Source organism: Anomaloglossus baeobatrachus, chromosome 9, assembly GCF_048569485.1.
Source record: "Anomaloglossus baeobatrachus isolate aAnoBae1 chromosome 9, aAnoBae1.hap1, whole genome shotgun sequence".
Taxonomy (NCBI): domain Eukaryota; kingdom Metazoa; phylum Chordata; class Amphibia; order Anura; family Aromobatidae; genus Anomaloglossus; species Anomaloglossus baeobatrachus.
The window spans coordinates 88326778-88354444 of record NC_134361.1 but is presented as its reverse complement, the minus strand read 5'-3'; the positions used below and the strand labels follow the sequence as shown (position 1 = coordinate 88354444).

The 27667-nt window shown below is 44.9% G+C and overlaps 1 protein-coding gene across 2 annotated transcripts in view; it reads right to left on the bottom strand.

The window, feature by feature from the left end:
- Positions 1-27667, bottom strand: part of NEXMIF (neurite extension and migration factor) — a 643807-nt gene that overhangs the window by 114922 nt on the left and 501218 nt on the right. For both annotated transcript variants that reach the window (XM_075323862.1, XM_075323863.1), the window contains one exon: positions 25205-25302. In XM_075323862.1, coding sequence (XP_075179977.1) covers positions 25205-25218 — 14 coding nt within the window. In that variant the 5' untranslated portion in view covers positions 25219-25302. The remainder of the gene's footprint in view (positions 1-25204; positions 25303-27667) is intronic.

Below are 27667 nucleotides of genomic sequence, written 5' to 3'. Positions count from 1 at the left end.
CTGATTGGCTTTTCATGATCCCAAAAGATGAGATATACCAGGTGAGGCCAGATATTGAAATACTGCAGTGCATGGAGTTGTGGGAACTATTATACAAGAATGAAAATGTCAAAACGTGATTATCAAGACTAAGCAAAGGCAAAAGAATGGTGACAATCTACAGAGGCTTCTTTCAACAACTTGAGCATGAACACACACACAGACACGCAGACACACAGACACACACACACACACACACACACACGCAGACACACACACACACACAGACACACAGACACACAGACACACACACACACACACACAGACACACAGACACACAGACACACAGACACACACACACACACAGACACACAGACACACACACAGACACACACACACACACACAGACACACACACAGACACACACACACAGACACACACAGACACACACACACACACACACACACAGACACACACACAGACACACACAGACACACACAGACACACACAGACACACACACACACAGACACACACAGACACACACACACACACACACAATACACATCCACAATGCAGTGTCCTTACTGTAATCTACAATTCTACCAAGAAATTGAAGGCACACAAGGAGCACTTAGGCATCTTTCAGGATCCTGTCCTGTTTTTGCTTCATAGCTTGTAAGAAAATGTAATAGAAAATACATGTCTGGTTGAGTTCTTCAGAAATTATGGATTTAATTCTCAAAAATCTATGCAATGGACACATATGTAATAATTTAAGATCTGATCACATTTAAGGTGCTGCTCAAGGATTAGTCAACACTATGTGGCCCTTGTAGATGAGGGGACATAGCCCACCTACATGAAGAGCAAAGCTGTGCTTCCTTTATCACTGGATATCCTTATAGTATCAATCAAAAGACAGGAGCGATGGATGAGGACCAAGCAGCTGTTCTTTCCTATAAGGCACAGCTAGTGGCAAATAAGTGCTGGTTAACGTGTCCCAAGAGGGAGCGGTGATCAGCACAAGTAGGGAATCTCTTTTGTGTATTTACTGTACTCCCTATTGTAATTGTTTCTATGCTCCCCTTACGTATAGCCAGCATGCTACATAACCACTAAAATCATGAGGAACATTAAAGGGTTATTCCCATTTCCAGTGGTGTAACTACAATTCAAAGGGCTTCGGTGAAAAATTTGAACCTGCCCCCCCATCCTAGCCCATCTTGGGGTACCGGATAATAACGCTGACACTTGGCTCTTAATCTCAGCACCCAGCTTTCCCATACTCCAATATCCCAATATAATATCCGATATTATAATGCATCTCATAGTCCTCCATATATTATAATGCACCTTTATAGTCCTTCATATATTATAATGCACTCCCCATAGTCCCCCATATAGTATAATGCACCCCATAGTTCTCAATGTTATAATACACCTCCCATAGTCCTCCATATTTTATAATGCACTCATCATATTCCTCCATATATTATAATACACCCCCATAGTCCTCCATATATTATCATACACCCCCATAGTCCTCCATATATTATAGTACACTCTCCATAGTCTTTCATGTATTATAATGCACCCCCATATTCCTCCATATAGTATGATATAGCCCCATATAGTATTATGTAGCCCCCATATAATATTATACAGCCCACATATAATATCATACAGCCCCAATATAGTATTATGTAGCCCCCATATACCATTATGCAGCCTCCATATTCCTCCATATAATTAGCATGCATCCCCCATATCATTTAATGCACCCCCATAATCGTCTTGCATGATTAAATACATATACTCACTTCTCCTTGTTCCCCCGCTGCTTCGGTCTCCCCAGTGTGTCCACTATTCTGCCGTTCCGCACAGCGCGCAGTAGTGATGTCATGGGCTCTGCTGTGCTGACACATCAGATAACAGATAGTAGAGAAGGGTTTTCACGCCGTGCCAATGATGAAAGTATTAAGATTAATGTTACTTTTATTTCATGCTCAGGTCAACGCATTTCAGGAGCCCCAGCTCCCTTCTTCAGGACAGACAGGCAAAAGAACATCAAATCAATAGGGATTTGATGTTCTTTTGCCTGTCTGTCCTCAAGAAGGGAGCTGGGGCTCCTGAAACGCGTTGAACTGAGCATGAAATAAAAGTAACATTAATCTTAATACTTTCATCATTGGTCATTGGCGCGGCGTGAAAACCCTTCTCTACTACTATCTGTTATCAGCCATTTTGGGGACTGCTGCCATGACCTGGAGTTTCCTGCGTGTATAGGAGTTGTGACTTTCACAACTTCATTTGGTGAGTAATACCACTTACTTCCTACCCCGTATATATTGGGGTAAGACCCTATTGCGCTTTTTTGTCCACAGTTTCTTCATCTCTGTGCTGACACATCAGAGCACAGACATAGCAGGAGAATGATGAGAAAGGGAGTGCAACGATACAATTGTGCGATTCTTGGTGGGGGTAGGAAGTGGTGGTGCCCCCATAGCGATCGCAGGGCCTGCCACCATTGGCTGAGGTCTACGGGCCCCCTGAAGCCCCGGGCCAGTCGCGATGATGCCCTCTGTGATGGTTCTGCCCCTACCCATCCTATCCCAATATGAAGTACAAAAATATTAACATTAGCAAATACTTCAAATTAGATATGTAATATACTTCTTCAGATTCCCTATATAGCTTACCTCATGTGCAGGGCATTGCAGGACCTTAGGTATCCATGGTTACGACCACTCACAACTAACTGTGACTATATGTGTGCTTGCAACCATGGATACCTAAGGTCCTGCAATGTCCTGCACATGACCTACATAGTGAATCAGAAGAAGTATACTACATTTCTAATTGAAGGTATTTGCTAATATTATTATTATTATTAAACCTACTACATACTGGGATAGGATCTTGGAGATAGGAATACCCCTTTAAAGCTATGTTCACATATTGTGGAAAATTTCAGTTGCAGATTTGGTAACAAATCCACATTCATCCGCAGACAAGATCTGCATGTGTTAGGGGTACCTTGTACTCTATGACATCGCAAGCCGATGCTTGCGATGTCGAGTGCGATAGTACCCGCTCCCGTCGCAGCAGCGATATATTGTTATTGCTGCCGTAGCGAACATTATCGCTACGGCTGCTTCACATGCACTTACCTGCCCTACGACATCGCTCTGGCCGGCGAACCGCCTCCTTCCTAAGGGGGCGGGTCGTCCGGCGTCACAGTGACGTCACACAGCAGGCGACCAATAGGAGCAGAGGGTCGGAGATGAATGGAACGTAAACATCCCGCCCACCACCTTCCTTCTGCATTGCAGCCGGGACGCAGGTAGATGTTCCTCGCTCCTGCGGCTACACACACAGCGATGTGTGCTGCCGCAGGAATGAGGAACAACATCGTACCTGTCGCTGCAGCTAAATTATGGAAATGTCGGACCCTACACCAATCATACGATACCGACGCTTTTGCGCTCGTTAATCGTATGTAAAAGGATTTGCACACTACGATATCGACAGCGACGCTGGATGTGCGTCACTTTCGATTTGACCCCACCGACATCTCAGCTGCGATGTCGTAGTGTGCAAAGTACCCCTTAGGCTACGTTCACACAATGAGCTTTTGGTGAGTTTTTGATGTTGCAGAATTTCAGCATTATTTCTGCACCTATTATGCAAATTAGGTAAATTACGTTTATTCAGTTTTTGATGTTGCGTTTTTTTTTGGTGTTTCATGCCTTAAATAAAGTTGCTTTGTCTTTGATACTTCCTGCTATTTGACTTTAACAAAACTTTATTGACATCCTTAGATGTGGATTACATCCACTTTTGATGCGTTTACGCACTGAAAAAGCATGTGCATTTTTTTACCTGTCAATTTTTTGCATCTACTGGAAGTCTATGAGTAAAATCTGCACAAAAAACTCAAGTGTATTCACGATGGAAATTGACATGTTGAGGATTTGAAACACACACCATGGGTTTATGCAGCATAAGAAAGAAGCACAGTGGGCATGAGATTTCTATAAATCCCATCCACTTTGCTGGAACTGTAAGATGCTGCGTTTCTGATGCACTGAAAATACGCAGCGTCAAAAACTCACCAAAAGATCATCAAGGAAACGTGGCCTTACTTGACAATTTCATTATGGCTTTAGTTCTCTTATTTCATCCTACTCCTTTTAATAAACTTTGAATATGGTTAGAACCGCAATGAAAATCCACATAAGGGTTTGGTTCCACTAGCGTATAACTTCCGATGTGAGAGCAGTGGAAGCGATATGCTAATAACCCTCTGCTGCAGGTGTCAGCCGAGGGTCATGCGACGGTGATCTGATCTTGCAATCAGATCACAGCTGCGGAGAAGAGGGAGGGTACACTTTCTCCCCATCTCTTCCGCTGCCTGTCTCTGTGTATATCGCACTACATTCGGATTACATGCGAGTGCAGTACGATGTTTCACACACTCCCATAGACTTGTATGGGGGTGCGTGTGAGCCGAGACTCGCTGCCAAACGCAGCATGCTGCAATTAATTCCGCATGCCGCTTTGGCATGAGAAATGAATCGCAGATAGACACTGCCCCAAACCCATAGTTTTGTACTGGAGTGAGAGCAATCCGATGTTTTATCCAATTGCACTTGCCCATGTAAAACGCATGTGGAACTGAACCCTAAGGGCTTGTGCGCACGTTGCGTAATTGCATGCATTTACGCTGCGTATAGCACTGCAGTGTAAATGCATGCGTCCTGCGTCCCCTGTACAATATATGAAGATTGTGCATGACACGTGTGCACGATGCTTTTATGAACGCAGTGATTTGGGTGCTAAAATTTTGACACAAATCCGTGCGTTCATAAAATGAGCATGTCAATTATTCCGTGCGCTATGGATGCAGCTCCCGCTCTGTCTATGGCGGGGGCAGCAGCCAGAGAGCATGAAATCAGCTTTTTTTGTACAGAAAAACTGCATTCATTATGCGGTGTTTCTGCAGCGATTTGACGAGCAAAATTTTCAGATTTTTTTTTCCGAAACATGACTGAGATTGCGTAAAAAACATTTATTTGTACTATGTTGTAAATTGCTACAGACTTGTGGTGCAGAATCTACCATGAGTGAACTTGGCTTAACAGTAACTGCATAATTCGCCATCAATCTCCTTGTATAGCAATCATAATCATGTAGGTAGAGATAAGATGACCAAACCTATGGGCGAACCAAGTGATAAAAAAAAGAGGAAAAAATAAAACAAATCCAAATGGCTTCTGAAAGGATAAATAAGCACTTTCCAGCCTGGAAGGTACTTGGTATCTCCAAGGTCTGCATCAATCAATCAAGCAATAGCATCTTTTATGTTTACCGGCATATCATTGCTTTGTATTTCAAAAGGGCTCTCTTCATTTCCATCATACAACCAGGATGTAATAAAGACGGTGTCAGCACAAACATGACATTCTCACACCCAAAGAGCATTTTTGATCGTGTTTGCCGAGAGTGGCTTTAAAATAATTCCAGGGGAGAAAAATACACACATATTCTACAGCGGCCCCTTCCTAGCCGTCAGCTGTCAATCCACCATTGTTGTGTGCACTCTCTTCTCACCGGGTAATCACTGCACATCCAGGACAAATTGAATATGATTCCAGGTCATAAACCCTGAGGAACATTTGTGATAAAACGTCCGCACTTCACCGGTATGCTTTAGGTTTGAATACAGAACCAATACCAATAATGTTTCTTGAAGAGTTTCCCTATTTGGGTAAACATCCAGCATTACATCCACTTTCAGATCATGATCTACTTAGTCGGAAGATAACAAAACATTATTTCACCGTGACTGGAAAACTAAAGGGCCTTTCCATTCTGTCCATAAAAACATATCCAAAAAGCAGTGAATGCATTAAAATAACAAAAAGAATTTGTACTCACACGTCAGATCCCCCGTCATCACGGTAGCCGTGTCTGTTATTTTTTATCTGTCCTGCAGTGATAGCAGGACCATATTCACCTGACCACTGCTGTCAATCACTGTTTCCAAGGAAAACAGCAGCATAGGCGGCACGCGATCAGTCATATGAAGATAGTTAGAACATCACCTTTGCAGGAAAGCTAACAAAGACAGCTGGAACCACTCAGAGGATGATTTTCTGGATGATTATAATGTATTTTGTTATTTTAATGCATCCTTTGCTGTCTTGCTATTTTTGAAAAATATTGGACAACCCCTTTAAAGAGGACCATGCACCAAATTTTTCATGTTGAACCGGACGCATGATACAATAGTGGCTGCAGAGCGGAATAAAACGTTAAGGTTTTTTTGTTTGTTTTTTTAATAATGTTATTATTTATGAAATGAGCAATACAAATATTTGGCCCCTAATGAGTTAAATCCAACTGGGTGTTATCAGATAGTTTTCACTGAGGGCATGCACTTCGTTCTCCGGTAGGACATTGCCCAATCATAATAAGGCAGCAACACAAAGGATAGAACATGCTCCCACCATAGCTTACAGCAGGTTTTTCAGTGTGTGAGATGTAAGGATTTACAGTAGCTCCAATCTCCTCTAAGCACCTGCATAAGTCAGTGTGGGGGGTGGAGCAGTGCAGCTGAGTTTAGCTATGTCATATTACAAACCTCTCTGTCAATGATCCTCGTGGCTGAAGATAATAATAATCACACTGTCTGCTGTGCACAGGGCAACTTGTAATCCCTCTGCAGTGAGATCAGTGTTGTCATTACATCTCACACAGGAGTAACCTGTCTGTTGCAGCTCCTCCTGTGTAAGACATATACTGAGACCCTGCTCTGATCTCACTGCAGAACATTATAAGTCGAGCACAACATACGGTGTATAAATCAGATGTGATTACTGACACATCTCTGGACAATCAGCATAGGGGAATGGGCAGTACAGTTCCTTTCAGTGTTGTGCCTGCTTATGATTGGTCAGCATCATACAGGGAGAAGAAGAACACGCCCCCAGTGAAAACTATCTGATAACATTCACTTGGACTTAATGAAAATTAACTCATTAAGGGGCCAAATACTTTGATTAATAATGTATCCGCACGGCTGAGCGGTCCTGTGCGTTCTATAAAGAAGCTGCCACCAGACATCTCTGCATATCTCTGGGTGGTCATAGCGATCAGCATTCTGATATTAGACAAGCCCGAATGACATCTTCCCCAACAATCAGTGAATTAGAGTGTCACCCAAATCCATGGATATTGACGGGTGAACAAAATCATAGAATAATTTTAGAGGAAATAGAAAAAAGAGACGTGTATGGAAAAGTGATATAATTTATGGTTATGTTAGGATCGCCTGTTTTACATTTCATTTTACATTATCAAACGATTATTTCAACATCCAGAGCATCACATAACAATGTATCTGACGGGAACTGATAACTGATAAGGCATTGTTTGTATGGTATGATCCCCACTACGTGCTGCAAAAAATAAACAACAATAACATTCTGTTAATGTACATGGGGGCAGAAAAATGTTGGACGCTTAGGCCTCGTTCCAAAGAGGTGTGAATATCCATTTTCCTGGTAAGTCATATGTGCATTCACGCACACACAAAGCTCATTTGTGCACAATAGAAAGCAATGTAATGAGAGGTTTGAAAACAACAAACTTTTTCATTTTCAAGACATACTTCATCATCCCCTCATTTCTCTAAGCTATTTAACTCATATTTGTCATTCACGTTAGAAAAAAATTCTAAATGTAATAACACAGAGTGATTAACAATCTGACTGCTATGTAATTATCATGTTATATCATTTTTAATGACTTGAACATTCTTAAGAAAAAGCCACCATAAATTGCTGGCCCCCAATTTATATCATGTACGCATTAGGCAATATGTGCTGATATACATACATACCTGGAGATCAATGGCTAGTTAGGGTAAGGATGATACTGCGTGTTTCCACTCTAAATAACCATTATAACAGAGCTTTCCAGGGTGAAGAACCCCAAATTTCGAATGGCAAGTTCCTCAGAAATAAGATTGTGGCACCAGGAGCGTCCAGATGCTGATATTTTTGTGTAACAGCTGTGTAATTGCTATTTATTTCTGAGGGAACAAAGAAATATTGGCCTCCATAGGATCCCATGGGCATCAATGATTTGAATGTCTGCCTCTTGTCCTCCAAAGTGGACCAAGTTCTCCAAACCTGTAGACCACCTGTTTGTACTATTGTGGTCATGCCTCTCTCTGCTGCAGAGAAGGTGGCTGCAGAAACCTAAGTATGAAACTGTCAGCACAGCATATCGTGCTGTGTGTGTGGATCACACCTTTAAAGGGTGCTTTACACGCTGCGATATCGCTAGCGATTGCTAGCGATGTCGCGAGTGATAGCACCCGCCCCCGTCGTTCGTGCGACATGTGGTGATCGCTGCCGTAGCGAACAATATCGCTACGGCAGCGTTACATGCACATACCTGTTCAGCGACGTCGCTGTGACCGCTGAACAATCCCTCCTTCAAGGAAGAGGTGCGTTCGGCGTCACTAAACGGCCGCCCAATAGAAGAGGAGGGGAGGAGATGGGCGGCTGGAACATGCCGCCCACCTCCTTCCTTCCTCCTTTCCGGTGGACGCAGGTAGGGTGATGATCGTCGTTCCTGCGGTGTCACACACAACGATGTGTGGTGCCGCAGGAACGACGAACAACCTGCGGAATGAAACACCAACTACATTATGATTAGGAGCGACGTGTCAACGATCAAAGATTTTTGCCGTTTTTGCGATCGGTGATCATCGTTCCTAGCTGTCACACGCTGCAATGATGCTAATGACGCCGGATGTGCGTGACCCCGACGATATATCATTAGCGATATCGCAGCGTGTAAAGCACCCTTTAGACTTGAATGCTTTGTTCTAAAAAATACATTTTTTATTAAAGATTTTTTTCTTTTTGAGATAACCAAAGCTGTTTATATAGAATCAAGATGAAGTATATATATCATTGTATGGCTGCTTACATCAGAGAATGATTGCGCATGCTAGTGCACCATACTATGAATCTGTACTATTTTACTGTATACAGTCCCTGACAGAAGTTCTGTCGCTTATCCATGTTAGGTAAATAAAAGCTTATAACCTGACTTTAAATTCATCCATTGGTTTCATAAATTACTCTTTTGAAAGCTGAAACCCTCCTAAATTTGGTTTATGTTACGAAAATAAAGTAGGTGCAAAGCTGAAATATTGATCATTTAATGAACACAGAAAGGTCAGATTTTGGCAAGACAAAAGTTTTGTCGCCTTGTCATATAATTCACCCAATCCTAGTTTACATCCTCACCTGTGCTCACTAAATGATCGGTTTATTTGTGGGTGTGTATAAAAAGAAACCCAGCACCCCAAAACTTCACTTGAACTGCAACTTGACCTCTGACAACATGCCAAAAATCCACCCTGCGACCAAAGCCTTGATTATCAAGAGGCTGAGGACCACCACTGCAGAGGTGGCTGGCACCTTTAACGTGTGTCAGCATCAAGTACAAAGAATTAAAAAAAGATTTGAAGAGACTGGAGATGTTTTTTCAAGCCCAGGTCCAGCAGACCCCGCAAGACAACTGCTCAGGAGGAACGTTTGTTAGTTAGAAAATCCAAAGCCAGACCCTCTTCCACTGCAGCAGAGCTCCAAAAGGCCTGGTCACCTCAAGTGAGGTTTCATTTAAATGTCAGCAGATAATTTGAGCTTGAATTTCTTTAGAACTTGATTGGGGCTGCTTATGCACCATCCGGATCATCATACTGTGTGATGAGAGGGTCAGTGGGGGTATCAAACAGTGTGGTGGGCACTGTGGGGGCTTTATAATATTTGTAGGGGACTGTGGGACAACTTACTGTATAGTGAGCACTGTGGGGACCATGAAAAGAGTACCATACTGTATGGAAATCTTAGAAGACCTCCCTAGGAGCAATATTTCAACACAGGAACGTATAAAGAGCTGAGTGAGTTAGAGTACAGGCTTAGTGAAAAATATAAATTGTTGTATGTGTTCATTTCTTATTTTTCAAAGTTAGAAGGTATGCACTGATCTTTTCTGGTGCCAGTGTCAGTAAGCACCTGTACCATTATAGGGTGCAAGAGAGTCTCAAAGGACAGTGCTTAATAGGAGTGTTGGGAGGGAGAAACATTGAGGGCAGCAATGTATCCATCTTGAGACTGTATAGCAGTCTCAAGATGGTAGGTGTAGGTGGAGTGGTGGGCGATAGGATGGCATTATGTGAGCTTTAGGGCAGACGCAGCTCTGGCAAATTGGGATGAGTATTCTGCCAAGAAGTTAAGAATACAAACAATAATAGACCAAGAGGTTGTGTCTGCAGGGGGCTGAAAGAGATAAAAAAAAAAAGGTAAAAAGGGGTTTGGGAACTCATTACAGGTAAGGCTAGATTGTATTTTTCTTTTTTTCTGTGCCTTGAAATCCTTTTTAATAATATTTATTTTGGTAAATATGGTGCATGCTGCCAACGAGCGAGACCTTTGTGCAGATTGTCAGTATTATTACATGTTTTCACTATTTTGACTATCGAAATATAGGATCATCAGCATTATTACATGCAAAGGTATTGTCGTTCTTGGCAGAGAATAGGAATAGTGCAACTTTATTTAGAGGGATAATCCTAAAAATCTGAAGTATTTCTTGGGAATCAAGGGTGGACCAAGTAACAAAGACAGGGGTCTCCTTGTGCTATCAATGATAGGGACATAGAGGTAAGAGGACAAGGACAATTCTGATGATTGAAGCTAAGTTATTCTGTAATTGTAGGGGGCAGTGGGCCATCTTGTAATAAAAGCATTTGATGGTATAAACTGTGCTGACTACTGAGCTATTTTATCGATATTAATGAATGCAATAACACAACACAGTTACACATATTATAACATTAGTCAGGTATCTGCACCCAAAGGACTCGTATCAGTACATAACCTCGGAAAGCAGCTCTATGACCTGTCTGTTAGGAGCCAACTACTACATATTCACCCGAATGTGCGCATTTCATGGCGCCACATTACATGACTTGGCAGCCTTGTGTTGGCTGTCTCTGTAGGGCTGGTGTTTCCATTGTTTTCACGGAAAAGCATCTGTCTGAGCTTGGCCCTATAGCAGCTCTAACTGCAGCCTTCCACCTCTTCATTATCCCTTGTTCTGTACGTCAGCTGGTCCCGTAGCTCACAGCGGTAGCTTTGTGAGTTGCGCTATCAGGCTGCCATGCATAGAACAAAACAGACACTGAATGGAAGGTGGTTGCTTAAATGTACAATAAGCAGGGCACACAAGGAGAGACGCTGTTCTTTAGAAATTGAGACTTACGGTGATTTTAGCTGAGGTATACAAGTATCCAGCTATGTAGCTTACATGGACCTGCTTCATACATTACGGTCAATAGGAAAGTATGTAGTAAGACTGGCATTTCCTAGTCCAGAGCACACAAATGCAACAAATGTATTAGGAGGCGCAGACTACTTATCAAATGAGTTGCATCTTCATCCATGTTCCAGAAAACCAAGCCACCGCAGATGACATGGACTACCGTCATTACGGGGGCAGCGCTTCCTGTGCCCAACAGGAAATGGAAGAATTTTTGCTATCATTCTAGAACATTCCAGATGAGATGCTCTGATAATGGACACGAGTCTTTTTGCGTAAGCGGCCTTTATCTTTGTGCGGGGTTGCCTGGGAGAGAAGGCATGTTCTCAGCAGTCAGGAAGCGTGCTCTCAAAGGCCGCAGAACAAACCATGTTTGTCCTTGAAAACCTTTTAGCATGTGACAAGCTCAGCGGCTTACCAGTTATGCAGTGATGAAAATCAATAGTGAAGGTTGAACATTATATGTGTATGGAGGTAGCAGGCGACAGCCGTACACTTGTACACGACAAGCTCACAAATGCTGTGTGCTCGATACCACTGCAGAGCAGAGACATTGTGACATGTCACTTACATGTACATGGATGTAATATGGTATAGATCAGCGGCCCGATACCCACGACCCTCCTCTAGACTGCGGATGTACAGAATTACATTGTTTACACTGGGTACTTGACATCTATGGTCATTGACCCAAACTCATTTTGCAACGATAAGCAGCATTTACGGTTGAACACTTGATTCCAATGGAAGAACAACAGTAATGAAATAAGTGGTTTTATGTATAATGCTAAATTATCTGTTACATATAATAGCCTAGTGGACTAATGATTGTGAAATGGGGTGGAATTGTCTAAATGCTCCTTTCTTAGTAACCATATGGAAGAAGTGAATTAAAGGGAAAATGTACCCTATTTGAGTGCAGTGACAAGCCATCTATTTCTGCATTAGCTCCTCTAATAATAGGCTTTTTCCATCCCTCCATTCTGCCCTTGCGCACTAAGAAAATTTACTACGCTTCACAGCCATAGTAGACGGTGACCTCAGACTAATGTTAGTTGTTACATCTGAACCGTACTTATAAATCACATCATAAATATGTGTGGGCTCATTGCCGTCTTCATCATTTTAGTACCCTAAGCTTATATTAAAAGTGACTTCTCCAAGTAACAGAAGGAGATCTGGAAGAGGCTCAAGGGTTAGGTCAAATGAATGAAGAATTTAAGAGGTCTCCGGATGAGTAAATTGTTACTATTACCTACACTTCGATCATTAAAGTAAGAATACGTATGCAGTTCAGTAGTAGGTGGGCATGTTATAGTTGATACCGCTGCCAGCCATAAATCATTTAAACAGTTTTTAACTTGTAGTTAAAAATTGTACCTTCCCCGAAAGGTAAAAAAGATTGTTCAGCTCAAAAAAATTATCTTCAGATATGCTTAAAATAGAAACATACATAACTTATTATACTTGAATTAAAAAGGTGCTATGATCTCAAAATATCCGCTCTATTGTCTGTTGGTTTTCACATAAAGGAGACTTTCCTGTGACCAGTGCGTGAAGGGGGCTCCCGAATGGGTTATCTCAATAGCTAAGCCAGCACGTTATCTATCTATATATCGAACATTACTAGCTAAGCTTCAGCCCTCGCCAAAATCATCACTGATCATGTGTCGATACAGAAAACTGTATGCTGTGTATTCTTACAGAGAATCTGTCACCCTTTTGAGTTTTTTTAGTTATTAATGTGGGCATACAGGTGGCATAGAGGTAATATTAGCCATACCTGTATGCCACCTGGATGAGGGGTCATTTTGGAAAAATCCTCTGTTATATCTTCTATCTTTCGGGCCATGGAGCGTGTGCTGCTTGTGAGATAAGCCTGCCTCTGGTCTTCATTATACAGGATTCCTCCTCCCCTTCTCTTCAGAGTCCCTCCCTGCCATCCCTCCCTGCACTGTTCTGCCCTTCCGTGGGCAGCCTTTAATTTTGATGTGCCGCCAAGGACTCACTGCAACTTCACAGTGCGGGCGAGAAACGTCAGGCAGAATGCGCCGGTACGGGATTTTCAGCCGCGTACCTGACGTCACAGGGATCCTGAAGACAAGGCAAGGAAGAATCCTGTATTAGACGGGAGGCAGGCTTATCTTCCAGGCAGCATATGCCCAAAAGCCTGGAAGACAGAAGATATAAAAGAGGATTTTTCCAAAACGACCCCTCATCCAGGAGGCATACAGGTTTGGCTTTATGCTACCTGTATGCCCATATTAATATCTAAAAAAAACCTAAAAACAGTGACAAATTCCCATTAAGAAGAAAGTGAAGTTGTAACAATTTAGGACTGAACCTACAGGGAAAAGACAAAAAATGGCGCTCTACAGAGTACAGATTTTTTGTAAAAAAAAGTAACATTGAGAGTAAGCACATCTGCTCAGCATGTAAAGAATGGACCGGCTACTGCTCCTGTTTGTGCCGGATGTTATACATGATGACCCAACATCTAGCTAAGAGCCATCATCTTTTCCAATAGTGTCCAACGGTTCCTTGTTCTTCTTCTACACTTTACAGACCTTAAGACTGGAGCTAATATCTTAATTTCTTAATATCTTAATTTCAGGGTACAATTGCTATTTGTAATCTATAAGATAAACATATCTTAGCATTTTATACACATCGAAATGTACACTACAGTTCAAAAGTTTAGGGTCACTTAGATGTTTCCTTATTTTTGAAAGAAAAGCACATTTTTTTTCCAATGACGCTAACATCAAATTAAACAGAAATCCACTCTATACATTGTTAATGTGGTATATGACTATTCTAGCTGCAAACGTCTGGTTTTTAATGTAATATCTACATAGGTGTATAGAGGCATAATTCCAACAACCACCACTCCAGTACATTGTGTTTGCTAACTGTGTTAGAAGGCTAATGAATGTTAAGAAATCACTTGAAAACCCTTGTGCAAGTATGTTAGCACAGCTGAAAACAGTTTTGCTGATTAGAGAAGCTATAAAACTGACCTTCCTTTGAGCTAGTTGAGAATCTGGAGCATTACATTTGTTGGTTCCATTAAACTCTCAAAATAGCCAGAAAAAGAGAACTTTCATGTGAAACTCGACAGTCTATTCTTGTTCTTAGAATTGAAGGATATTCCATGCAATAAATTGCCAAGAAACTGAAGATTTCCTACAATGGTGTGTACTACTCCCTTCAGAGGAGAGCACAAACAGGCACTAACAAAAGTAGAAAGAAGTGTGAGGCCGCGCTGCACAACTGAGCAACAAGACAAGTACATTAGAGTCTCTAGTTTGAGAAATCGATGCCTCACAGTTCGTCAACTGGTAGCTTCTTAAATAGTACCTGCAAAACGCCAGTGTCAACGTCTACAGTGAAGAGGCGACTCCGGGATGCTGGCCTTCAGGGCAGAGTGGCAAAGAAAAAGCCATATCTGAGACTTGCTGATAAAAGGAAAATATTAATATGGGCAAAAGAACACAGACATTGGACAGAGGAAGATTGGAAAAAAAGTGTTATGGACAGACAAATCGAAGTTTGAGGTTGAAGTGTTTGGATCACACAGAAGAACATTTGTGAGAAGCAGAACAACTGAAAAGATGCTGGAAGAGTGCCTGACGCCATCTGTCAAGCATGGTGGAGGTAATGTGATGGTCTGGGGTTGCTTTGGTGCTGGTAAAGTGGGAGATTTGTACAAGGTAAAAGGGATTATGAATAAGGAAGGCTATCACTCCATTTTGCAACGCCATGCCATACCCTGTGGACAGCGCTTGATTGGAGCCAATTTCATCCTACAACAGGACAATGACCCAAAGCACACCTCCAAATTATGCATGAACTACTGTATTTAGGTAAGAAGCAGGCAGCTGGTATTCTATCTGTAATGGAGTGGCAGCCCAGTCACCAGATGTCAATCCTATTGAGCTGTTGTGGGAGTAGCTTGATTGTATGGTACGCAAAAAGTGCCCATCAAGCCAATCCAACTTGTGGGAGGGTGTGGGGGGGGAGCATGGGGTGAAATATCTCCAGATTACCTCCGCAAATTAACAGCTAGAATGCCAAAGATCTGCAAAGCTGGAATTGCTGCAAAGGAGCATTCTGTGCCGAAACCAAACTTTGAAGGAGAAAATTATTATTTCAAGTAAAAATCATTATTTCTAACCTCATCAATGTCTGGACTATATTTTCTATTCATTATACAACTCATTTAATAAATAAAAGTATGATTTTTCATGGAAAAGACAAAATTGTCTGGGTGACCCCAAACTTTTGAACTGTAGTGTAATATATACATATATATATATATATATATATATATATATATATATATATATATCCTTGATATATAATTCGGCACTGCCGTTTCAGCCATCTTTGAATAAATCAATATTACACACAACCATAACAACACTTGTAATCTTTTAGACAATCATGCTAATATTAATATTAATAATGCTTCTTTCTCCACTAATGAGACACTATTTTCTCAGCCGCTCTTCCTCCTGAACCGATCACCCAATATGAAGAACTGCACAAATCACAAATCTGTCTTGGTCAAAGAAAGACTGACTGACAGCTCAGTGAGGGGTCAGGTTATACCTCTTTTTATACTAGTCTAGTATGAGGAAAGCAGGGAGAGGAAGTGAGGAGCAGAGGGAGAAACAAGCAAAGGCAGACAAGACAGGCAGATCCTGCTGCAGTTAGTGATTTAGCTTCCCCAGAGCTGAACTCCCACTCACAGTACTGTTGTATAATCTGCTCCATGCAGTTTCTACGTCTGATCATGTGCTAAGCAGACAAGCAATTGTGATCAGGTGTATGGATTGCATGGTTCTTAATATTTTTTATTTAATGTATATATGTCAGTGAGCATCTGTGTGCGTCTGTGTGTGTGTGTGTGTGTGGTGTGTGTGTGTGTGTGTGTGTGTGTGTGTAGTATTTGTGAAGTGTATTCAGGTGTATTAAGCTTTTGTGTGGAGTTTATGTAGATGTTTATGGAGGAATGCAGAATAAGCAGTTTTGTAGAACTGTGACATGATGGAGGTGTATGAATTGTGTGTATAGAGGCACACTGGGAATGTGTACAGTTGTTTGGAGCATATATACATGTACAGAGCGTGTGATATGTGTAATTTGTGTGTGCCCTCTTTGAGCTGCGGCATTGCTTACATTTTGGATAACAATATTTAGTTATGCTGTAAGTAACCATTGCCTTGTGAGCTAAAAAGCTTGCCCCCCTTGCACATGATGTTACGACATTCCACAATGTCAAGAGAGGACGGAGCATTGCCCCCCCTCCCCCCCCCGGGGCATTTGCGGAGGCCTGCATGACCCCTGATTGGTGGGGAGGTCAGGGTGTCATGGGTGGGGGAGGGGGAGCGAGCCCGTTTCGAATGGATTGGAGGGGCAAAGGGGAGGAGCGGCACTTTCCCGCTCCCCTGGCTGAAGGACGAGTCGCAGCCACATTACCTGCGGCAATGGAGTCCGTTGAAATCATCCTGGAGCGGCTGCGAGCGGCGGCTGGCGACCATCCTCCAGGCTGGTTGCAGGCGTCGGTGCAGGGACTCATCGGAGGGAGTCGGGAGGCGGTGGGGGCTCCCCCCCCACGTGAGCGGCGCCTCCGGAGATCCAGACCGCCGGAGCGGTTATCACCTGAGGTGACTCCCCGGGCCCGGCGTCGCATTAGAAGCCCCTCCGGGGACCCTCCAGGCCGGGCGCCATGTGCAAAAAAGTCCAGCAGGCCCCGGTCTGGGAGGAATTCAAGAATGCGGCCGGGTCCAGCGGTGGAGAGCAGGCCTTCCCTGGAGTTGGGGGCGGGGCCTGCTCCCACTACGTCAACGGTGGCTGTCGGAGCTGCGGCGGGGCGCTCTGGTGATGTGCCGGCCGAGCGCCCTGAGCCCTGTCTGCGGTGGAGGTCGGATGAGGGGGCGGGCCCTAGCGGAGGGGGCGGACCGCGACGGCTGGAATCGGTAGTGCACCGGGCCTGGCGTGCAGGGCCCTCATCAGCAGAGGCCCCGAATGCCGGGGGGGCCCCGTGGAGTGGGATGTGGGAGCGGCGTCGGCAGGATCCAGAGGACCGCAGACAGCCCCCTCTGGCAGCCGGCTGGGGGGGCGGACAGCAGCCGCAGGATCAGCTCCTGGAGGGAGCTTCCGGCCCTGCGGCAGCAGGGGCTAACGGCGGCGGAGTGGAGGCGCGGGGCCAGGAATCTACTGAGCAGCCGGAGGGACGACAGGAGTCTGGTAGTCCGGCTGACGGGGCCGCTACCCTCGTGCAGCCCGGTGAGTATGGTTCTATGTCTTGTTTGTCTTCCCAGTATTGTCAGGTACAGAATGCAAGGGGGGATGTAGGTCACCCAGGGTTTCGGCAGGGGTTACCCACGGGGGGTGGAGGAGAGGTGTCAGGTGGGGGGGAGGTGGTAGAGCTTATAGGTTGTGTGCGTACGTTGCTGGAGCGGATTGGGGGGGCACGGGAACACGCAGGGCCAGTGGGGGCTTGGATTAATCCGCCTCCCTTGGGCATTAGTGGAACGCCAGTGGCGGGTATTGCTTCCCCGGTGTCGGTGTTGGTTCAGACGGAAAAGAATAAGGAGGACAGGCTTCATTTGGATGATCGGGCGCGGGGGGAGGTTTTCGTCTGTTTTGAGGGTCCCTTGGGTTCCCATCTTAAAACAGAGGTGAAGGAGAAGATCTGGAAGGATGAATACGTAGAGATCTTCTCCCTGCTGCCGTTGGCAAAATTTAATTTAGACAAAGGTAAAAAGGACGAGAGCAAGAAAGAGGAGGAGAAGAAGCGGCGGTGGCGCTTGATCCCTCAGACGTTCACTAATTGGTTGCAGGCTTTTGCTATTTTGGCGAGTGTGATAGGCGAGAAGGCGCCGGAGAACTGTTCACATTTGTTTTGCTATATGGACGCTATTGGTGAGGCGTACAGGGTGTATGGGGGACAGACATGGCTTAGGTATGATGAACAGTTTCGGCAGCGGAAGGCCGTTCGACCTTCTATTAGATGGGACCAAAAGGACATCGGGTTGTGGTTACGGGTTATGGCGCCGTCGAGATATGGCCAGCCCTTTCAGGGCGGGGCCGGGTCTGCCGGCCAGTCCGGATCGCAGGGTGCTGGTAGTCAGCCAGGTCAGGGGGGTTCGCAAAAGCCCGGTGTGTGTTGGCAATTCAATGAGGGGCAATGCAAGTTCGGGGCCACCTGCCGTTTTAAGCACCTCTGTACCCATTGTAATGGGACCTCACATGGAGCGGCAAAGTGCTTTAAGAAAGGCAAATCCAAGCCCGGCACCACTCATACCCAAGGGTCTGACGCCGGTGAGGTTAGCCGCGATGCTTCCGTACCTAAATAGGTACCCAGATAGAGAGAAAGCTGAAGTTTTGCGGTTGGGATTTGGGGAGGGTTTCAGAATTCCGGCTCCCACTTTTGCAGTGCCGGCGGCGACAAAGAACCTTTTGTCAGCTTATCAGCATTCGGGGGTTGTGGCCGAGAAATTAGGCAAGGAAGTGGCTTTGGGGAGGATGGCGGGGCCGTTCCAGGCCCCTCCTTTTCCTGATCTAGTGGTCTCGCCGTTGGGGGTGGTGCCAAAAAAGGAGCCGGGAAAATTCCGGCTGATTCACCATCTGTCTTACCCAAGAGGTAGGTCGGTAAACGACGGGATACCGGCTGAACTGTGTTCGGTGGTTTATACGTCATTTGATGAGGCCACAAGTTGGGTAAAAAAATGCGGAAGGGGAGCACTTATGGCTAAGACGGATATTGAGTCAGCTTTTCGGCTGTTGCAAGTGCATGCAGATTGTGTCCGGTTGTTGGGTTGCTTTTGGGAGGGAGCGTATTTTGTAGATCGCTGTTTGCCCATGGGGTGCTCAATCTCCTGCGCATTTTTCGAAACGTTTAGTTGCTTTTTGGAGTGGGTTGTTCGGGACGTTTCAGGCTTGTCAGCATTGGTGCATTACCTCGATGATTTTTTGTGTGTAGGTCCTGCCGAGTCGGCTCAGTGTGCCGGGATTTTGGCAACTATGGAGTGGGTTGCGGATCGATTTGGGGTCCCCCTGGCGCCGGAGAAAACGGTGGGACCAACTACTAGTTTAAGTTTTCTGGGCATTGTAATCGATTCAGTGGCCTGGGAAGTCCGGCTTCCTGAGGACAAGGTTGCGGCCATGAGGGACGAGGTGGCAAGGGCAAGGCGGGTGAAGAAACTGCAATTAAGGGAAGTGCAGTCCCTACTGGGAAAGCTTAACTTTGCTTGTAGGGTGATGCCAATGGGCCGGATTTTTTCGCGTCAACTGGCCAGGGCAACGGCGGGGGTGCTTGCTCCGCACCATTACGTTCGGTTATCAGCAGACCACAAAGCGGACCTAGCAGTGTGGGGGCAGTTTTTGGAACACTACAACGGTCGTTCATTGATAATGGAGGATGCAGTGGACAATTTTGACTTGGAGTTGTTTACGGATGCGGCGGGCAGTTCAGGTTTCGGAGCTTTTTTCAAGGGTCAGTGGTGTGTGGGTCGGTGGCCGGACAACTGGACGGCTGAAGGCCTGACAAAGAATGTGGCGCTGTTGGAAATTTTTCCAATAATGGTGGCACTTCATCTTTGGAGAAGCCAGTTGGCAAACAAAAAGATTCGTTTTAACTGTGACAACATGGGGGTGGTGATGGCGATTAATCAGTTTTCGGCGTCCTCTCCTCCGGTCGTGCGGGTGTTACGTGAATTGGTGTTGGTTTGTTTGCAAATTAACGCATGTATTACGGCGACTCATGTGCCAGGTGTTCAGAATCTAATAGCTGATTCCCTCTCTCGTTTTCAGTGGGATCGGTTCCGGGTTTGCGCACCAGAGGCAGAGTCCAACGGGTTGGAGTGCCCGGCACACCTTTGGACCGTGGTCTTCGGGCAGCGGGACCACTAATTCGGGCGTCCTTGTCGGGTAACACGTGGACAGCATATCAGGCAGCATGGGGGCTGTGGGAGCAATGGTTGCAGGGTGGAGATTTTTCTGAAGAGGATCAGTTGGGTATATTGCTGGAAAAGTTGGGGGAGGTGGCAGTAGCAGGATGGTCGGTTGCGAAGGCAAATCGTTTTATGGCAGGGTTAGCATTTGGTTTTCGGTTACGAGGGTTACGAGATTTAACTAAGTGTTTTTTGGTTGTCCAGGCGTTGAAGGGTTTTCGAAGGGGACGAAAGATATTGGATGGTAGACGACCTGTGTCATTCGGATTATTGGAACGGCTGGGTGGGGTGTTGGGGGAGGTATGTACATCTCCGTTTGAGGAACATTTGTTTAGGTTGGCGTTTTCCTTGGCGTTTTTTGGAGCCCTGCGGGTTGGGGAATTGGTATCTCCCAGTAAGGTGTCCCCCGGGGGTTTGAGTCGTGGTGACATTATGGCGGTGGACAGGGGAATTGAATTTTGGATAAGGAAATCTAAGTCTGACCAACGGGGGGTAGGGAAGCGAGTGTGTTTGGGAGCGGTTAGGGGATCGGATATGTGCCCGTTGAGGTGTTTCATTAATTTTGAACAGATTCGTAAAAGGGGGGATGGCCCGCTGTTATGTCATGACGACGGGTCTTTCCTATCACGATATCAGTTTGTGAGCGTTTTCAGGGCATGTTTGAAGTCGTTGGGGTTAGATCCTAAGTCTTTCGGATCGCACTCTTTTCGCATAGGGGCGGCAACAGAAGCATCCAGGCGCGGTTTGTCTGATGACACGGTTAAACAGATTGGTAGGTGGAAGTCTGGGCGTTTTAAGTTATACGTCCGCCCCCAGGCGGTGGTCGGAAACTGAGTGGGGACTCTTACGGTGAATGGGGGGGGGGGGGGGGGGGGGGGGCGGCCGGGGTGTGGGTTTTTTCGTTTGAAGGTATCAGGCACTAACATGTTTGTTTGTTTGTGCTTTTGTATTGCAGAAACACCCCTTCCCTCCCCCCCGCTGGTCTGGATCTTGGGCCATTCCTACGTATTTTGGGGAGCCCGGCGAGCGGATGCGAGAAGGAACGGGAGACAGTTAGGGTTCGCCAGGGACGTGGCTCTTGTACGATGGCTTGGGGTTCGGGGGTTAGGGTGGAGCAGGGTGTTACAAGAGGTGCATAAATATGCCCGATTAGACAGGCCTCCTGACGTGTTGGTCTTACACGTTGGGGGGAACGATCTAGGGGAGAGGCCTTTCAGAATCCTAATAAAAGACATCAAGCACGACTTGTTGCGGCTCTGGGTGTCTTTTCCAGGGATTACGGTAGTTTGGTCGGAGATGGTGGCGAGAAGGAGTTGGCGGAAAGCACGGTCTGTTGAGAGGCTGAACAAGGCGCGGGCGAAGGTTAATAGGGCGATTTCAAAGTTTGTTAGTCGGAATGGGGGTGTTTGTATCCGGCATGTGGAGTTGGAAAGGACGGAAGAGGAATTTTGGTTGGCGGACGGGGTACACCTAAATGCGGTAGGGATCGATTTGTGGACCCTCGGCTTACAGGGAGGTATTGAAAGGGCCCTGAGGTTGAGGGGGGTCTCAGGCACTTGAAGGTTATCAAGGTGCCTTCGTTGTGGCGTGTTATTGGTGGGTCCTTGAAGTTGGTTTAAAATTGTTCGGGGAATCCATACGGGTGTGGATCCCCTCATTGGCATAATTGCTGGTCACCTGGTGATTTGGAGGGGAATCCCGACGGGGATATCGGGGCCCCTGTGGGTGTGTTGGGGTTAATGAAGGATTAACCCTTACAGTTTGGTGCGCCTGAGCCAGTGTGGGTAACGGCTGGGAGCAAGTTGGTTTGATGGTTCGGTTTATGGGGATCACCAGGGTTGTAGCTTCAAGGACCTTACCATATTGCAATTTTATTGGTTATGTATTTATGTTAATAAAATGGCTGCTATGGCCAGAATTATCCAAAGATATTCGGTGTCTGCGTAGTCATTTTAGATAAGAATGGGAATGGTGGAAGGAGACGGGAGGAAGACCGGAGTCAGCAATTCCAGGGTCAAGAGAGGACGGAGCATTGCCCCCCCCTCCCCCCCCCGGGGCATTTGCGGAGGCCTGCATGACCCCTGATTGGTGGGGAGGTCAGGGTGTCATGGGTGGGGGAGGGGGAGCGAGCCCGTTTTGAATGGATTGGAGGGGCAAAGGGGAGGAGCGGCACTTTCCCGCTCCCCTGGCTGAAGGACGAGTCCCGCCCGCCCTCCCTGATATTCATGGTATGTCTGGGGTGTGTATCATACGTTGGACGGGGGGGGGGGTTTATCGGGTCGTAGTGGCTGATTGGCGTGTTATTGGTGGGTCCTTGAAGTTGGTTTAAAATTGTTCGGGGAATCCATACGGGTGTGGATCCCCTCATTGGCATAATTGCTGGTCACCTGGTGATTTGGAGGGGAATCCCGACGGGGATATCGGGGCCCCTGTGGGTGTGTTGGGGTTAATGAAGGATTAACCCTTACAGTTTGGTGCGCCTGAGCCAGTGTGGGTAACGGCTGGGAGCAAGTTGGTTTGATGGTTCGGTTTATGGGGATCACCAGGGTTGTAGCTTCAAGGACCTTACCATATTGCAATTTTATTGGTTATGTATTTATGTTAATAAAATGGCTGCTATGGCCAGAATTATCCAAAGATATTCGGTGTCTGCGTAGTCATTTTAGATAAGAATGGGAATGGTGGAAGGAGACGGGAGGAAGACCGGAGTCAGCAATTCCAGGGTCATGATGTCTCAGTAATGTGCTCAATCAGGCACAATCAGGTTAAAGAGCCATAAAGAAGGCTGAGTACTAAACCTCCCTTTGCTGTCCTAACACACCATCATATTCAACATCTAGTCTAAAGTGCAGTGGCTGGTGGAGAATGTAATTCCAGTGTGACTGATCTCTTAAAGGGTTATCCCAAGTTGTGCCTTGAAAAGCACACAGCTCTCAAGGCTCTTTTACTTCCTTTGTGCTTTACTTTTTGGCCGGGGCCACACGGGGACTACTGTGATCCTCGCACAGCGGGAGCCAAGTGTCATGCGAGTATCATTGCGACTGAGGTCCAATTGTGCGATCGGACCACAGCTGCGGGGGGCGGGCTGGCACTGAGGAGGGGCGGGCCAGTACTGAGGAGGGGCAGCCCGGCGCTGAGGAGAGGCGGGTTGGCGCTGAGGAGGGGAGGAAGTGATCTATCTCCTTCTCTCCTCCGTTGCCAGCTATTGCCATTCTCGCTCTGCACTCATATTACACCGGTGTCTGCGAGTGCAGTGCAATGTTTCTCTCGCCCACATAGACTTGAATGGGTGCAAGAGAAAGAGGATCGCATTCCACCTGCAGCATGCTGCAACTGTTTTCTCGGTCCGATTAGGGCTAAGAAAATAATCGCTCATGGGTGCAAGCACATACAGTAATATTGGTCCGAGTGGAATGCGATGTTTTATTGCATTCCACTTGCTCCAATTTTCATACCGTGTGTTTTCCTTTCAGTGACAGTTCTTACTTCACAGTTCTTACTACAATAGTGTAGACTTCATCCTACTTCTTGTTCTGAAGTCTACACTATTAGCACTATATTTGCAAATAGAGATAACAGAGCCTTTAAACAAGCAGCAGTGATTATGAGAACTGCTCTGGAAACTGCCCATGATGGGGGCTGGTGATTTTGCAGAACTGAAAACAGCAGCTCAGTCAGGAACTGGAAGAGAGGTGAGCAGTTTACTGCTGTATATAAATCAATGGGTGGGAAACAGGTGGCTGGTATCTTAGTAGTTAGCTCCTCAGCCGAGAAGCTACTTACCTTGACTACTTGGCCAGGCTTTTGTGGTCAGTATCCTTGGCAACAAGCTGTACACTATGTAAGATAAAATCTCTTCATAGCAGGGAATGACAGCAGACAGAAAAAATAATATGGTTGCAAACTTGCTTATTTTCATGCTGTCTTACAATCTACAGCAATTTTATAACATGAGAATACCTTTAATATAAGAGGGTTAATTATGATTTACAAGTCTGGGATGTCTGTTTCTAATGTCGTACTGAGAGGAGCAGATTATTTTCAATGGTAACATCTACTTAGCATTCTATATCCCATAGATTTGGTTTTTGTACTGTATAGCTGAGGTCACATGCTGAAAAGGCATGTCAATGCGGCAGCAGAATTTGAAAAGCCAAACTTTGCTTCTAATGCAGATACCATAGGAATGTAAAATATGCACTTGTATTTCAGATCTGCTTTTTTCAGGTCCCATTGACTTCTTTTTTTGCTGCAGTGCTGCAGTAATTTTGGAGCATGCTGTGCTTTGTGAACTGCAGCATACTCTAGATGTTGAGTGTTTGGCATTGATCTTTCCTGTTGACATCAGTAATCAATGTTTGTGATTTTTCTTGGTGTGCTTGTACGGGTTATTACCGTGTTCACATTAGTATTCTGCGCTATAGATTTTCAGTTTTCCTTCAAGCAGTTATAATGCAGTTCTCAAACACACCGCTATTAATCTGGCTCCACATGAGTGAAGTCAGCCTCGAAGTGCCTGTCCTACATTACAAAGGTGGAGAAACAGCGCCACTCTTTTCCATAGGCTATGCGTAATAAGTGGCTGAACTACAATAACACGCATACACTATGGACAGAGGTGGAGAAAATGTGTATAAAAGAGCATGTTGTTGTTTTTTTCATCCTGCAGAATCCTATTAACGCTATGACATATTAGTAACATTGCTCCTCTATGGCACATACACATATTGCAACATTAGGCAGCTGAAATAAAACAAGAAAATATAATTCTGCACTAATGGCCAGATCATTAGTTGTTTATGTGCGTGGTATTAGTTTGGCATTTTCAGCATAAAGATGGTCTGATTTTGTTCACCTTGAAGAGTGCATTCCCGTCTTATCTCTGGGCCTCCGGGAGAAATCTGCAGGCTGCTTGTCGGGCACGTGGTATTGGCATCATGCATTCTTTAACACCTAAGGAAATGCAAGATAAGGAATCATCAACAATAATGTCTATTGTGTCTATGAACATAGTTTATATACAAAGGAAATTAGATTTTTTTAGGTTTCCATCACACCGAGCTTTTTGGAGAATTTTTATGCAGACTTGTAAAAAAAAAACACCTTGATTTTCTTGCATTATTTTTTTTTCCCCCAAAAGACGATTGTGAGTTTTTTACTCAAACATACAGTACAGACCAAAAGTTTGGACACACATTCTCATTCAAAGAGTTTTCTTTATTTTCATGACTCTGAAAATTGTAGATTCACATTGAAAGCATCAAAACTATGAATTAACACGTGTGGAATGAAATACTTAACAAAGGAGTGTGAAACAACTGAAAATATGTCTTATATTATAGGTTCTTCAAAGTAGCCACCTTTTGCTTTGATTACTACTTTGCACACTCTTGGCATTCTCTTAATGAGCTTCAAGAGGTAGTCACCGGAAATGGTTTTCAGTTCACAGGTGTGCCCTGTCAGGTTTAATAAGTGGGATTTCTTGCCTTATAAATGGGGTTGGGACCATCAGTTGTGTTGTGCAGAAGTCTGGTGGATACACAGCTGATTGTCCTACTGAAGAGACTGTTAGAATTTGTATTATGGCAAGAAAAAAGCAGCTAAGTAAAGAAAAACGAGTGGCCATCATTACTTTAAGAAATGAAGGTCGGTCAGTCCAAAAATTTGGGAAAACTTTGGGAGTGTCCCCAAGTGCAGTGGAAAAAAACATCAAACGCTACAAAGAAACTGGCTCACATGAGGACCACCCCAGGAAAGAAAGACCAAGAGTCACCTCTTCTGCGGAGGATAGGTTTATCCGAGTAACCAGCCTCAGAAAGCGCAGGTTAACAGCAGCTCAGATTAGAGACCAGGTCAATGCCACACAGAGTTCACATTTTCAGATTGGCTTATAACATACATTTGACCACAAATAAAACGCAGAAAAGGACCATGACCATTACAGGAATCCACATTAATAGCAGTAAATATAGTCTGGGTGGCTGCAGACTTCTGAGTCCTCACAATGTGCACACCGCACTCTGTCAGGATTCTCTGGTGCCGGCCACATTTGACTAGACGCGCAAGACTTCGCTCAACACAAGTGCATTAAGTGAGGCATGTGACAACATGTCTAGTTGGCATGTGACCACATGTATACATGTTGCATATCTGCTGTCATCGGACAGCCCACTCATGCTGCCGACACCAGAAAATCCTGACACTGTGCAGTGTGAATGCTGTGAGATTCCGAAGTCTGCAGAATCGAGTGATTGCAGACTTCCATCACAAATCTGGAACACCTATTTAACAACAAATCTATTCCATTTTTCATATATTTAAAGGGGTTGTTCAGTGAAAACAAATTATCTGCAGTATAGGTGATAACTTGATTAGTGGGCATCTCACCGATGGGACCTGCACTGATTGGCAGATCCATGAACTTCTATCCTTGACTGGGAATTTTTCTGCTAGTTACAAGGCAGTGACGTGGCTACTGGGCAGATATAGAAATAGCCGTTTTTTAAGATAAATTTCTCAAGTTTTCTTAAATTTATTTGAGCAGTAATGCATGTCTATATTCTTACATTCATGGTTTGCATGTTTTAGCCTTTCAGTGTGAAAATGTCTTTTTTTTTTCATTAAGTCATGTTCAGTTATGCACCTGTTCACATTGCATGATAGGGAGTGACGTCAGTCTGTTTGTCTAGATTATGGGGTCATACACTCTGAATGTGCACCCCTCACCCATTAGCCAGAGGTGATTTTATTTTATTAGCAGGTTCTTACTCACCCATACACATGGAGGTTTTTAAACCCAGAGAGAGGCTTCAGTTCAGTGTAGGTTCCCAGTAATATGAGATTGCCTTGACGTGGCTACTGGGCAGATATAGAAATGGCTATTTTTGTACGCTAAATATCTCAATTCTTTTCTTTCTTTAACAGTAATGCATGCCAATATTCATACATTCATGGATTGCATGCTTTAGCATTTCAAAGTGCAAATGTCTTTTTTGTCATTATGTCATGTTCAGTTATGCACCTGTTCACACTGCATGTTAGGCCCCCTTCACACATCCATGCAAAAAAACAAACATTTTGCATGGTCCGTGGTATAGGTACATATGTTTGTCCGTGTGTGTGTGTTCCATGTACTGTACATGTGCTATTCGTGTGACATTCAGATAGCACACAACAGAATGAACGTGTATATTTACCTGTCTCCAGTGCTGTTGTTTCAAGCGCTTGCTTCCAGGTCCACAGTCAGAGCAGTGAATATTCATGAGCATAATGAGTGGGGCGGAAGCAAGTGTGAGAGCAGCAGCAGAAAAAGTGACAT